The following is an 11,852-nucleotide window of genomic DNA, read 5'->3' as shown; positions in this document are numbered from 1 at the left end:
CTTTGGCCCAGTGTACAAGAAACTGTTTTACAGAGACATTACTTGTAATTTATTAGAAAAACTAATTATAGATAGATAGATAGATAGATAGGTGTGAGGATGCAATGTAAAAATGAGTTTGCTGCATTAATAAACACTGCTTATTGAATCTTAATTATCAGACAACATACAGTGATTACTTGCAACCCAAGTAAACCTACTGAGAATATCTAAACATCTTGGACATAGTTATCAAAAACTATTACATCTATAACGAACTAGATTCCTATCAATTTTGAGTACACTTGGAAATAGAAAAATCACCTACCGAAAATGTCACAAAGTCGTTTTCCAAAAGTTTTACAAAGCTTTCCACATGAACAGAGTCGTAAAAAGAGTAAACTTCTGACATTCAGGGCAATGGGTGATTTTTACAGATCAACAATAGACCAAAAACATAAGATCAGTGATGATAAACCTAAACATTAACTATCTCTATGACTCTTCTTGTCATTTGTCAGCTTTATTGCACTTTCTGTCTGTAGCGTTAAGAAGAAACAGAGCACATGCAATAAAGAAAACCTCGAAGCAAGCAAAGGGGCCAGGATAGGCACCTAATATCACTAAAGGGTTAACCGCAATGCTGGTTGCTCAGGGTAGGTTCGCATATCGCACAATTTGTCTCAATAAATTTGGTTTGTTGTACTCAGAGAAAACAAAGACATTAACACTAACACAATACAGACACAATTATGAAATGTTAAATAATAAGTCTCTTAAGGCAATAACTAGACACAAAACCGATTCTGCTAATCTAGGATTTAGTGTTTGACCCCATCCTTCAGGGTTTCAGATATCAATTATCAAAATCTCTGTTAAAGAAAATAAAAATGTTTCCCAATTTTCAACTGATGCATTTTCTACCTAGTGATTAACTGTCTGTTTAAGTTGAACATGTATAAAACAAGATTTCATTCTTTATCATTTGCACAACATCTAAGTCTGAGCATTTTTCTCTCTGGTGAACTTTTAACAAAGGTGAAAGTCGTTCAATGTGAAAAAAATGTGAGGCAAAGCATGTGGAAATTATGCCCCCCCCCCCACCTTTTTTTTTTTACCAGGAAACATTCTTGAAAAGAATTCAACATCCTGCATTTAAATAAATTACATTTTGTAAACTGATGTATAGAAAAATGAAAATTAGCTGAAAATGTAATTCCTCTCAGGCCATCCAAGATGTAGATGAGATTCTTTCTTCATGGAAACAGATTTGGAGAAAAGTAGCCTTGCATCACTTGCTCGTCAATGGATGCTCTGCAGTGGATGGGTGCCGTCAGATTGAGAGTCCAAAAAGCTGATAAAAACATCACAATAATAATCTACAAGTAATCCACAGCACTCCAGTCCATCAGTTAACATCGTGTGAAGCCAAAAACTGCGTGTTAGAAACAATTCTGGTATTTTGAGTTCACACCATTCGTTCTAGTCAATGTCCATAATCCACTAAAACATTTTTCCTTGTTGTCCTCTCACATCAAAATCCACCAACATATTTGTTTAGAACTGTTTTGTAAATGGTGCTTGATAGATGCATATTTCTATCCTGATTCAGATGAGATGAGATTAAATTATTAAATTATAAACAGCTAGGGGACTCATATTTTAGCCCCAAAGCAATGGTTTGAAGATATAAAACGACTTAACGAAGGTTTGCTACTTAGAAACACACAGCTTTTCACTTTTTTTTAGATGTTAATTGATGGACTGGATTGCTGTGGATTATTGTGATGTTTTTATTAGCTGTTTGGATTCTCATTCTGACGGCACCCATTCACTGCAGAGCATCCATTGCTGAGCTACATTTCTCCAAATCTGTTCTCATGAAGAAACAAACTCATCTACATCTTGGACAACCAGAGAATAAGTACATTTTCAGCAAACTTTCATTTTTGAGAGAACTATTCCTTTAAGTACTGATCTCACACCAAAATATTACAAAAGAGATCTGACATAGGCAGCCATCATGGTTGTCTCCTTTTAGTAACAAACATTGTAAACTTCAAATACATGCATGTCTTCAGAGTCAAAGCATGCCGTTATAGATCTGCCAATACGCACTGCATCATGCATTTCGACTGACTAGACAACAGACAAAAGTCCAGCTCTGAAGTATAGCAAGAGAACAGTACACACACCACACTTCTTTGGACTGGACAGACGAGCTGGCGACATAAAAACACTTTTAACATACATATACACACAATCCTGAGTTCTCTATGAGTAAACAACATTTTATTGTGAATCTGTCAGGGACCAATCAGCGTTCAGCTCCACATGAGTGGACTAGTCAGCTAATGAGTTTATAAAGAACCAATCAATACGCAGCTCAATCAAGACAAGCCCCAGACAAGCTCACATAATGCTGAGAGAAACTGTACAGTGACATTTTGACTTTAGTGCTTTGCTATGAGAACTTGTAAAGTCGCTGGATGCATCGAATGAGCATGAACATGCTTCAGATTTTGCACCGAAGTAAAGCTGACACCTAAATCATTTGTTCTTCTAATAAACCTGTGTAGAGAAGAGAAACTGTCACAGTTGCTTTGACAGGACCAATTCAGCATCAAGTTTTTTTTTTTTTTTTTAGCATACTATGAACACTGCTATTGGAAAAGAGTTTCTCGAACATCCCAGTGGTTCGGCGTTTGAGCGTATGGAGATAACGGTGAGTGTTTTCTCATGGATTTTTGACAATGACACTTTAAAAGAGGCTCTCCATTGTCTCTAGGCAGCAGAAAGTGCAGAATGAATGTAACAACCGAAGATTGGAATCTTTACACGACCAGTGTTCCGTTTCAGAACATCCTGGTCATTGTGATGTCATAAGAAGCTTCGTTCGGTGAATTCCAGGGAATGTTGAGGTGTAGAATAAGCATCTAAATTCAATGCGACTCAGATGAACATCCAATTAAAAAAATTAAGTAAAGATAAAGACATATCAAATGCAATCAAAATGACCTGATCAGATGAAAGATAATCTACTGTAGCAGAATATTGAGACTCATGTTTTTAATGGACAACTTTCTAATTCTATCTATGAGATACTGTTTGCTCTATTCTAGTCTTCAGCCACTATTTTGCTGCCTAATACAGATTCCTGGAATCTTTTTGTTATTGTTTGTTATTGTAGGGCACAACTGAGTCTGATGTGTCTGAAAAAGGGAGAAAATATAGCCATCAGTGGTGAAATTACATAACACTAAAGCTGATAAACTGGCCAACTCGTCTGAAGATTCTGAATATAATATAATAGAAGAATATCTTGTGTTGGATATTTACATTTCATATAATTATTAACCAGAAATAATATTAAAAAGCAAAATATTTTTGCCATTTCATTGCACAACTGAAAGTCTTGTTCTGCTTATTGTGTCACTTATAAATTGTTTTTGCAGTTGATTTCTGGACAATATTTATGCAAAACCAATATTTAGTTATTTATCAATCTCTTCACATCACTAGTAACTTAAGTTTTTGAGTTTGCTCCTTCCGACAGACATCAAGCAGGTGAAACATTGGCAACATTAGTAAACAGGTTCGTACGCTATGATTTCAAACTCAGGTGCGGTCACACTAGACTGTATTATTAATTACATTTTATTACTTATTAAAATGAGAAGCCCTAGAGAATGACATCATATCCCACTGCAGGGACTAAAGTGATTTCACATGCTTGAAGTCTAGTGTGACACACAACTTTCAGCCCGTCTTGCTTTAACTCGAGAGCTCATATTGTACAATCTTTCGAGCGCCAATCATAAATGACTGCTTTAGTACAGAATGATGCACAACTGCTTTTCATTGACTTCTGAAATGCCATCACTATTGTTCTGAACACACCTTTTATCTCTCCTCGGATTTACTGTGCCCCTAAACCATGAAAAGACCTGGTACGTGACAACAAAAGTCGTCAGTTCTGCCTCTGAGCTCGAGAAACGAAAAGATACAAGTCTGACTATTTTACAGCGTCGCTCCCACCTTCTACTCAACTTTTGCAACACGCTTTGCTTCCTTTTTCACAAACTCTCTCTCCAACATCATCCATCTCAGATTCTCCTCCAGGTCTCGTCTAAGTTGAATGATTTGCATTAGTGCATTCAACGATGTGTTTTGTAAGTGTGTGTGTGTGTGTGTGTGTGTGGGCTTATAGAGCCTCAAAACCCCTTTCGATTTATTTGTAGATATAAGTGTGTGTTGTTCGCTCCCTGTTTCTCCTTTCAGAAGCCCTCGATATGGCAGTAGGCCTCAAGGCTGGAGAAGAGGATGTAGAGGAACCACAGACCCAGAAAGAGGAGTGTAGTGAGCAAACGCGGGACACGAGCGCCGCCCAGCTCTCCGCCGATAGACGGCCGGCGCCGGAAGAGCAGCACCCCCATGCAGATGAAGGCAAAAATAGTGAAGAGGGTGACGGAGAAGGCCAGCGAGCCGGGATCCACGTTAAAGCTCTTTCCCTGGACGGCCCAGTACACCGCTGCCACGGACCAGGCCACACCGATGCCAAGAAACACGTTGACCGCGTTGCTCCCCGTGACGTTTCCGATGGAGGCGTCTGCGTACTGGTCCTGAGTAGCAGCCACTTTACTGGCGAATGTGTCTGAAGAAGAGCGTCAGAGAGCATGAGAAAATATTGGCTAATATTTCTGATTTTCAAATGGTAAAGATCAGCCAATAACTTTTCCGAGAATTCTAGATCTTACCTGATTTTATATAATATAAAAAATAATAAACATATTTGAAAAGACAATGCATTAGATATTTACATTTGATATAATCATTCATAATAATGCAATAATGCAAAATAAGTTTTAAGGTGAATTTTCGCAGCTTTGCGTACATGATGCATGTGTCATTTACTAAATTTCACTAAATTGTAATATAAACCTATTAATGCAACTGTTAAAAAGTTTCAGGTCAAAAATGTGACTCTGGAGCACAAAACAAGTTTTAAGTCGCTGGGGTATATTTTTAGGAATAGCCAAAAAAAATACATTGTATGGGTCAAAATGATTGAGTTTTTTCTTTAATGCCAAAAGTAAAGATCATGCTCCGTGAAGATATTTCTTACATTTCCTACCATAAATGTATAAAACTGAATTTTTGATTTGTAATATGCATTGCTAAGAACTTAATTTGGACAACTTCAAAGATGATTTTCTCAATATTTAGAATTTTTTAGAATTTCCAGATTTCTAAATAGTTGTATATTAGACAAATATTGTCCGATTATAATAAACCTCACATCAACAGAAAGACACAACTATGAAATGTTAAATAATAAGTCTCCTAAGGCAATAACTGGAAACAAAACTGATTCTGCTAATCAAGGATTATTTATTCAGATTACAGATTATGTTTGAATATCAGTTTAAAAAAATCGACCTTTATATCTGATTTTGTGGTCCAGAGTCACAAATGTTCTTTTTTTTAAGACACATTTATATAATATTACAAATTATTTTTATTTAAAATAATTTGAAATTTCTATTCATCAAAAAAAAAAAAAAAAAAAATCATAGTTTCCACAAAAATATGCATCAGCATAATTGTTTTCAACATTGATAAAAATAACACATCTTTCTTGAGCAGCAAATCAACCTATTAGAATGATTTCTGAAGATCATGTGACACTGAAGACTGAATGTAGAAAAAGTCACAAAACTTTTTTATTTTATTTTATTTTTTATTTTATGTACTGTAAAAAATTAAAATGTGTTATTTGTATCAAGTGAAAAGTGTGTGTTGAGCATTTTTCTGAATCTACTGCAGTGACATTGAGAGATTTTACAGTGTGTGGCTGAAGTGTGATTATGTCAAGCACACCTGGGATAGAGGTGCCCAGGGCCACGAACACCACCGCGGTGACGGTGTCCCGGAGGCCCACGGTGCAGCCGAAGTGTGACGCCAGGTCTCCGATGACGGCCGTGAGGAGGCCGATTCCAGTGATGGACACCACGAAGCAGGCCCAGCCGTTCCAGTACTCCGTGGGCGGAACGAACGCGAACAGAACCTTCCAGAACACCGTCACGAAGTGCATGATGTAATCGTAGCAGGACGGGAGACGCTCCTCTCGACCCTCCTCTTCATCTTCATCTCCATCACCTGAGGATGCCACGCATAATTAAGAAATTAAACAGCGCTGGACGATTCTACATGCATTACCGTGACAGACCACCAGATGGGAGTATCGCATCACTGAAGACAACGTTCCTCAATATACCTAGATGTACTAGAAGTGTACTGGATGTCTCCAAAAAACTAAATAAATAAAAACACGTAGGTGTGAAAACTATTTTCACTCAGAAATTGCTAGTAAAGCTAATTTTTTTTTTGAGAATTTTGAAGCAGAAAGAATGAAATATATCATCTTCTAAATCATACCTTAATAATCTTTGTTTACAATTTCCAAAAATGTGTATTGTGTAATTAGAGTATCATTGACATACTATTATAGTTTTTTATTAATATATTATATTTTAGTGTGTACTTTTATATCATCCATTTGAATTGTAAACATATGTGTATATATATATATATATATATATATATATATATATATAAATTTAAAATAAATAAATGTATGCATTTAGCAGACACTTTTATCCAAAGTGACTTACAGTGCATTCATGCTAACACTTTTTACATAACATACATATTTATTGTTTATATATATTCATATATATATATATATTTATATATTATTTTTATTTTTACTTTTTTTATACATACATACATACATACATGTATATATATATATATATATATATATATATATATATATAGTTGTAGTTATTTTAGTATAAGTTAAACAATTAAAAATAGAAATGCTGCATTGGCAGCTAGCTGAAATAATTTACTTTAATAATTTTACTGTGCGTTTTTCACAATAAGTAGTTTTTACATCTATATACGGTAGTTTTTTGAAAACTATTTAAATTTAAGTTTTTTATTTGTTTGAAAAAATATATATATTCATTATATTTCAGTTAAAATTTATTTTATTTCAAGACATTTTTAACATTTTTAACACTTTTAACATTTTTAATCAGTACAGAAAATGGCACACTGTAAACTCTACACTATGTATTATTTTTTTGTGTTCGTGGAAGAAATAAATCATACAGGTTTGTAAAGGTGCACAAATTCTTCCGAAAACATCATGAATAGGTGAGCGCTTGCTTTCAGAGCGTGTACTGCTGCAGCTTCTGAGACTTATTATGAGCTTTTTTAAAGAGCAGCTTGAGAACACAAGAGCCTCATTATGAGTTTTATTAAGTCTGAATTGCTGAGACAGTGAAATGTATACAGTGTGACCAACTGAACATCTAACCTGCACTGACGGTCACAGCCTCCACGAACTGCTCTCGCCAGGAGTGAGTCCCGATCACCAGCGCCAGGTTCGTCTTCTTGATCAGTTTATCAACGGTGCTCTGAAACACAGCACAGATCACTCACACATTCCCACCATTCACAGCCCAATTCAGATTTTCTGCTCGGTTTAGATAGTTAGTTTTTATGTGAGGCTTTGGACCCTGTTATCAACATTAATAACAAACCTCATTATATAATTTAATATAATGCACAATTATGATGTACACAGCATTAGATTTTTCAAAATAAAACACAAAAAAACTTTTTTATTGGTATTATTCTAACTAAAAATATCAAATATATAATTGAAAATATCAGATTTTCCTGTTCACATTAATAATTATATATATATATATATATATATATATATACATATATATATATATATATATATATATACATATATATATATATATGTATATATATATATATATATATATATATATATAAAAAGGCATAATATAATTTATGCATTATTGTTATTATTATTATTAGGTAATTTCAATGCGATTTTTCAAAATAATACAAATATATAAGAAATTGCAATAAAGGCATATCATAATTAAATTAATTTCATATTATTTGGTATTATAATATGGTATATTCATAATAATAATAATAATATTTTAGATGTGATAAGATCAGATTCAATGTGATTTTCCCTGTTCACAATTAAAAATTATTATTAAAATAATTTTATTTTATTATTAAAAATAAATGTCAGATTTGGACCACATCCTACTGTTATGTGAACATATTAAAATATTTTTATAATCTCTTTGCACAATCTTTTCTGAGGTGCTGGTAATGAATAAAACTATCCTGACAAAGGATAACAAAAAAGAAACATTAACATTACATTAAAAAAAGAAATTATTTTAATGTAATGTTTTCAGATGAGAATTTCATCAACCATCAACATTTGTTCTCATAAACAATCATAATGCATCAGTTCACCCTGGGTAATCATTACGTAAATTATATTTTTGCAATTATTCATAAACAGTTATAATTGAAAATCATCCACTGCAAATGTAAAATAATAATAATGATCTAACCATCATGTGCAGGAATATATTGTGTGGGAATCTTAAGCTGTGGGCCAGTATTACTGATGGATGTGCATTTTTCATGCCATATACACATAATCTATATATAGAGCTCTACTGAACACTGTACATGAAGATCTGTTCAGCATGCATGATTTTACCATGTGACTTCTTGTCATGTACAGAACAGACTGAGGACTAGGGTTGGAAGATACAGATGTAAATTTGTTGGAAGAGCACGTAACAAAGATGTAAAAAAGATTATATATATATAAAATATAAAATATATATACCGTATTTTTCGGACTATAAGTCGCATCTGAGTATAAGTCGCATCAGTACAAAAATACATCATGATGAGAAAAAAAAAAACATATGTAAGTCGCATTTATTTAGAACCAAGAGAAAACATTACCGTCTCCAGCCACGAGAGGGCGCTCTATGCTTTCAGTGTAGACTATAGGAGAACTGAGCAGCATAGAGCACCCTCTGGCGGCTGGAGACGGTAATGTTTTCTCTTGGTTCATTTCTCTTGGTTCATTTCTCTTGGTTCATGTCAAATTAATTTTGATAAATAAGTCGCACCTGACTATAAGTCGCAGGACCAGCCAAACTATGAAAAAAAAGTAAAAAGTAGACTATATTCAGTGTTTTCAGCAGTGATACCTTAAATTCATAGGACTCCTCGATCACCACCTCCAGCCGGCTGCGCTCCCCCAGGACAGGTTTCCCCATCTCCGCTATCCTCCTGGCCTCCTCCTCCTCCACAGTCATCTGTCCCTCCGGATCCTCTGAAAGACATGACAAAAGACAGGACAAAGACAGAAGACAGAAAAGAATGGATGAGATACAACAGACTGGAAATGGAGGGCACACCCCCTACCTGTCAATCAAAAACACAACAGCTCCACTGATCGATAAGATGCCATGTTTCACAGCACGACACAAAACAACACAAGCTTTGAGAGACGTTCTGAATGCATGTGTGCAAGATTGTGAATCTACAAACTAAAATGTCAAACACAACCCATTATGCTTCAGTAACAGAGTGAGTATAATTTGGAATTGATTGGACTGTGACAACTTCCATTGAGAATTTTGTCTAATGTTTTGAACTCTCTCTCTCTCTCTCTCTCTCTCTCTCTCAACGGTCTGTATTTGATTCCACTTTTCCGTAATCACATCTCTCATGGGTTTAGAGAAGCTTTTAGCCCCTCTCTCCTCTCTGCTGGGTGTGTAACATGAGGGCTAGGGTGGACACATGTCATTTGACCAGAGGTTGATCTGAAACCTTACCTTGGTTCAGCAGCAGGGCTGCGTGACGTAAGAAGGGACAAGAGAGATGGAGTTAGTGCTGGAGATGAGTTTACTCCATTAAACACACACACATATCTATATATATACACACACAGGAACATGCATCTACATGTATGTATCCCATGACTGTGGCTCTGCTTCAAACCCTAGTGAGCTGTGTCTCTGAATACTAAAACAGCATCCTACTGTAAAGCAAAAAACAGCGTTTCATAAATGACATGATCTGAAAGGCTCAGACAAATAGTCTGTTCACATCATGCACGCAAGCAACACTACTGCTAACAGCTGAATCCATTAGTGTCAAATAGTCGGCTCCTGCAGAGCAAAGTCTCTTTAATTAAGGCAATTCAGTGCATTTGGTGACCATCTTAGAAACACCCTCAGGCTGTTATTTTATAGTGACACAGGAGCATGAGCGACTTTCAACATCTCATCTCAATGTCAAATCAGCATTAACATCAAACAGAAATTATACATGCATGCATTTCATTTTTGAGTGGTTGCTAGGCTAACAAATATATTCCAAGACCTATAAATTCTTCATCCTTTTATTGTGGTTTATGACGGTGATTCATCTTCTTCTTAATACCCAATTTCAGTATATAATTTTATGCAATAATATTAGCAATATAACTACAACAATAATAATTAATCTATAGTAATACAGTAATAAATAATCTATTTTAATATGATGATGCGTGATGATTATTATTATTACTGAAATGATAAAAGCATACACAGATATTGGGTGAAATATACTATTTTTATTTAATAAAAACTATTTTTTCATTATTACTTTTTAATACGGAATAAAACAGTTTAATTATATATAAATAAAAATATAAAAAAGAGTTGAATCAAATATATTTATACAACTATAATTTAAATATATGTTTATGAATTAAATATATTTATTATTGTTCTTTATTAATATTAATTGTTAATTATAAAAATATTAATTAATATATATATATATATATTATATATATATATATATATATATATATATATAATTATATATATATATTATAAATATAGATTTTTTTTTTTAGCATTATATTTACTGTATATATGTGCATTTACATTTCGGTCAAAAACAAGGTATTTTATAAAGCAGCATCCTTTCGCAGTCTTCCCATTTGGAAAAGCCAGGAACACACCTATGAAGCCTAAAAATGCGGTCTAAGAAGGCAGCTCATTAGGGCTGGGAGCGGAGACAACCACTTGAACCCGAATGTCAGATGAACACCCAAAACCACTCTTAAATCTAATAGAGTTAATCTCATAGTCTTTACAGTGCAAACACACACACACTATACACACACCTGAGATTCCTCTCTTCAGCCAACGCGGGTTCCTCAAGAACGATGAAGAAATTCTCATGTTTCTCATACTCTTCATCATCAATGATCCTCACCTGAAGGGTCTGACTGAAAGACACACACAAGTTCAAACAAAAACAAGTAATCACACATTTAGGCAGTGGCTTTGAAGTTGACACTGATTTACTGGGACAAGTGACTAAATTGCGACTAAATAGGAAAATGTCAGAAATCTGCAAAATGACTCACACACACACACACACACACACACACACAGGGCCTTATAAATACTTAATGCTGTTCCTCTGGGGTCACGAACAGCGCTCTACCCTGAGATGAAATCACATTAAAAAGAGCTGCTGAATGAACAACACACACTCATACACAAAGGCACAAAAACATGCTCAGACTAATCATGGAAAATGTCAGCGTTCAAATCACTTTGAGAGGCTGCATGTCAATATTTAATCACATTCATAATCCAGACAAATCCACATTCATAACCCTTGCCCCGCTCACAATAAAATGTGCAAATATAAACCTCATTGCACATTGAAACTAAATCCACAGAGCTATGCTTTGTAGGGACACTAATTTGTTGAGTGGTTTGTTGAGTGGTGGACTTGTATTCACCCCATCACTGACACAGGAAAATCGTAATGTTTAGTGCTCATCAATAATGTAAGACAGTGTCACGTTCATCTGGCAAAGATAGAAAATACTCCAGACAGAGGGAAGCGATGCATCCTCTAATGAT

General features: G+C 34.6%; 1 protein-coding gene across 2 annotated transcripts; it reads right to left on the bottom strand.

Moving 5' to 3' along the window:
* Nucleotides 1-1,885: 1,885 nt before the first annotated feature.
* On the bottom strand, nucleotides 1,886-10,244 carry LOC113090349 (sodium/calcium exchanger 2-like). 2 transcript variants are annotated; one of them, XM_026256230.1, is made up of 5 exons: nucleotides 9,753-10,244; nucleotides 9,123-9,247; nucleotides 7,367-7,466; nucleotides 5,860-6,138; nucleotides 1,886-4,633 (listed from the first exon to the last, which is right to left on the bottom strand). In XM_026256230.1, exons 2-5 carry the CDS (start codon nucleotides 9,228-9,230, stop codon nucleotides 4,257-4,259), a joined length of 864 nt encoding a protein of 287 aa, XP_026112015.1. In that variant the 5' UTR covers nucleotides 9,231-9,247; nucleotides 9,753-10,244; the 3' UTR covers nucleotides 1,886-4,256. The 2 variants fall into 2 exon arrangements, with proteins under 2 accessions (XP_026112015.1, XP_026112014.1); XM_026256229.1 differs by lacking the exon at nucleotides 9,753-10,244 and having other exon boundaries at nucleotides 9,123-9,743.
* Nucleotides 10,245-11,852: the final 1,608 nt, after the last annotated feature.

This window comes from Carassius auratus, unplaced genomic scaffold (genome assembly GCF_003368295.1).
Source record: "Carassius auratus strain Wakin unplaced genomic scaffold, ASM336829v1 scaf_tig00054775, whole genome shotgun sequence".
In the NCBI taxonomy this organism is placed as follows: Eukaryota; Metazoa; Chordata; class Actinopteri; order Cypriniformes; family Cyprinidae; genus Carassius; species Carassius auratus.
The sequence above is the reverse complement of the archived record's forward strand: the minus strand, read 5'-3'. Positions and strand labels throughout refer to the sequence as shown.

Bases quoted from the DNA above. Each gene is read 5' to 3' on its own strand.
- LOC113090349 (XM_026256230.1), bottom strand. From the start codon at position 9,230: ATGACTGTGGAGGAGGAGGAGGCCAGGAGGATAGCGGAGATGGGGAAA. The intron at 7,467-9,122 runs GTATCACTGCTG...GCTGTGTTTCAG, and splicing joins AGGAGTCCTATGAATTTAAG to AGCACCGTTGATAAACTGAT. The intron at 6,139-7,366 runs GTTAGATGTTCA...TGGCATCCTCAG, and splicing joins GGCTGTGACCGTCAGTGCAG to GTGATGGAGATGAAGATGAA.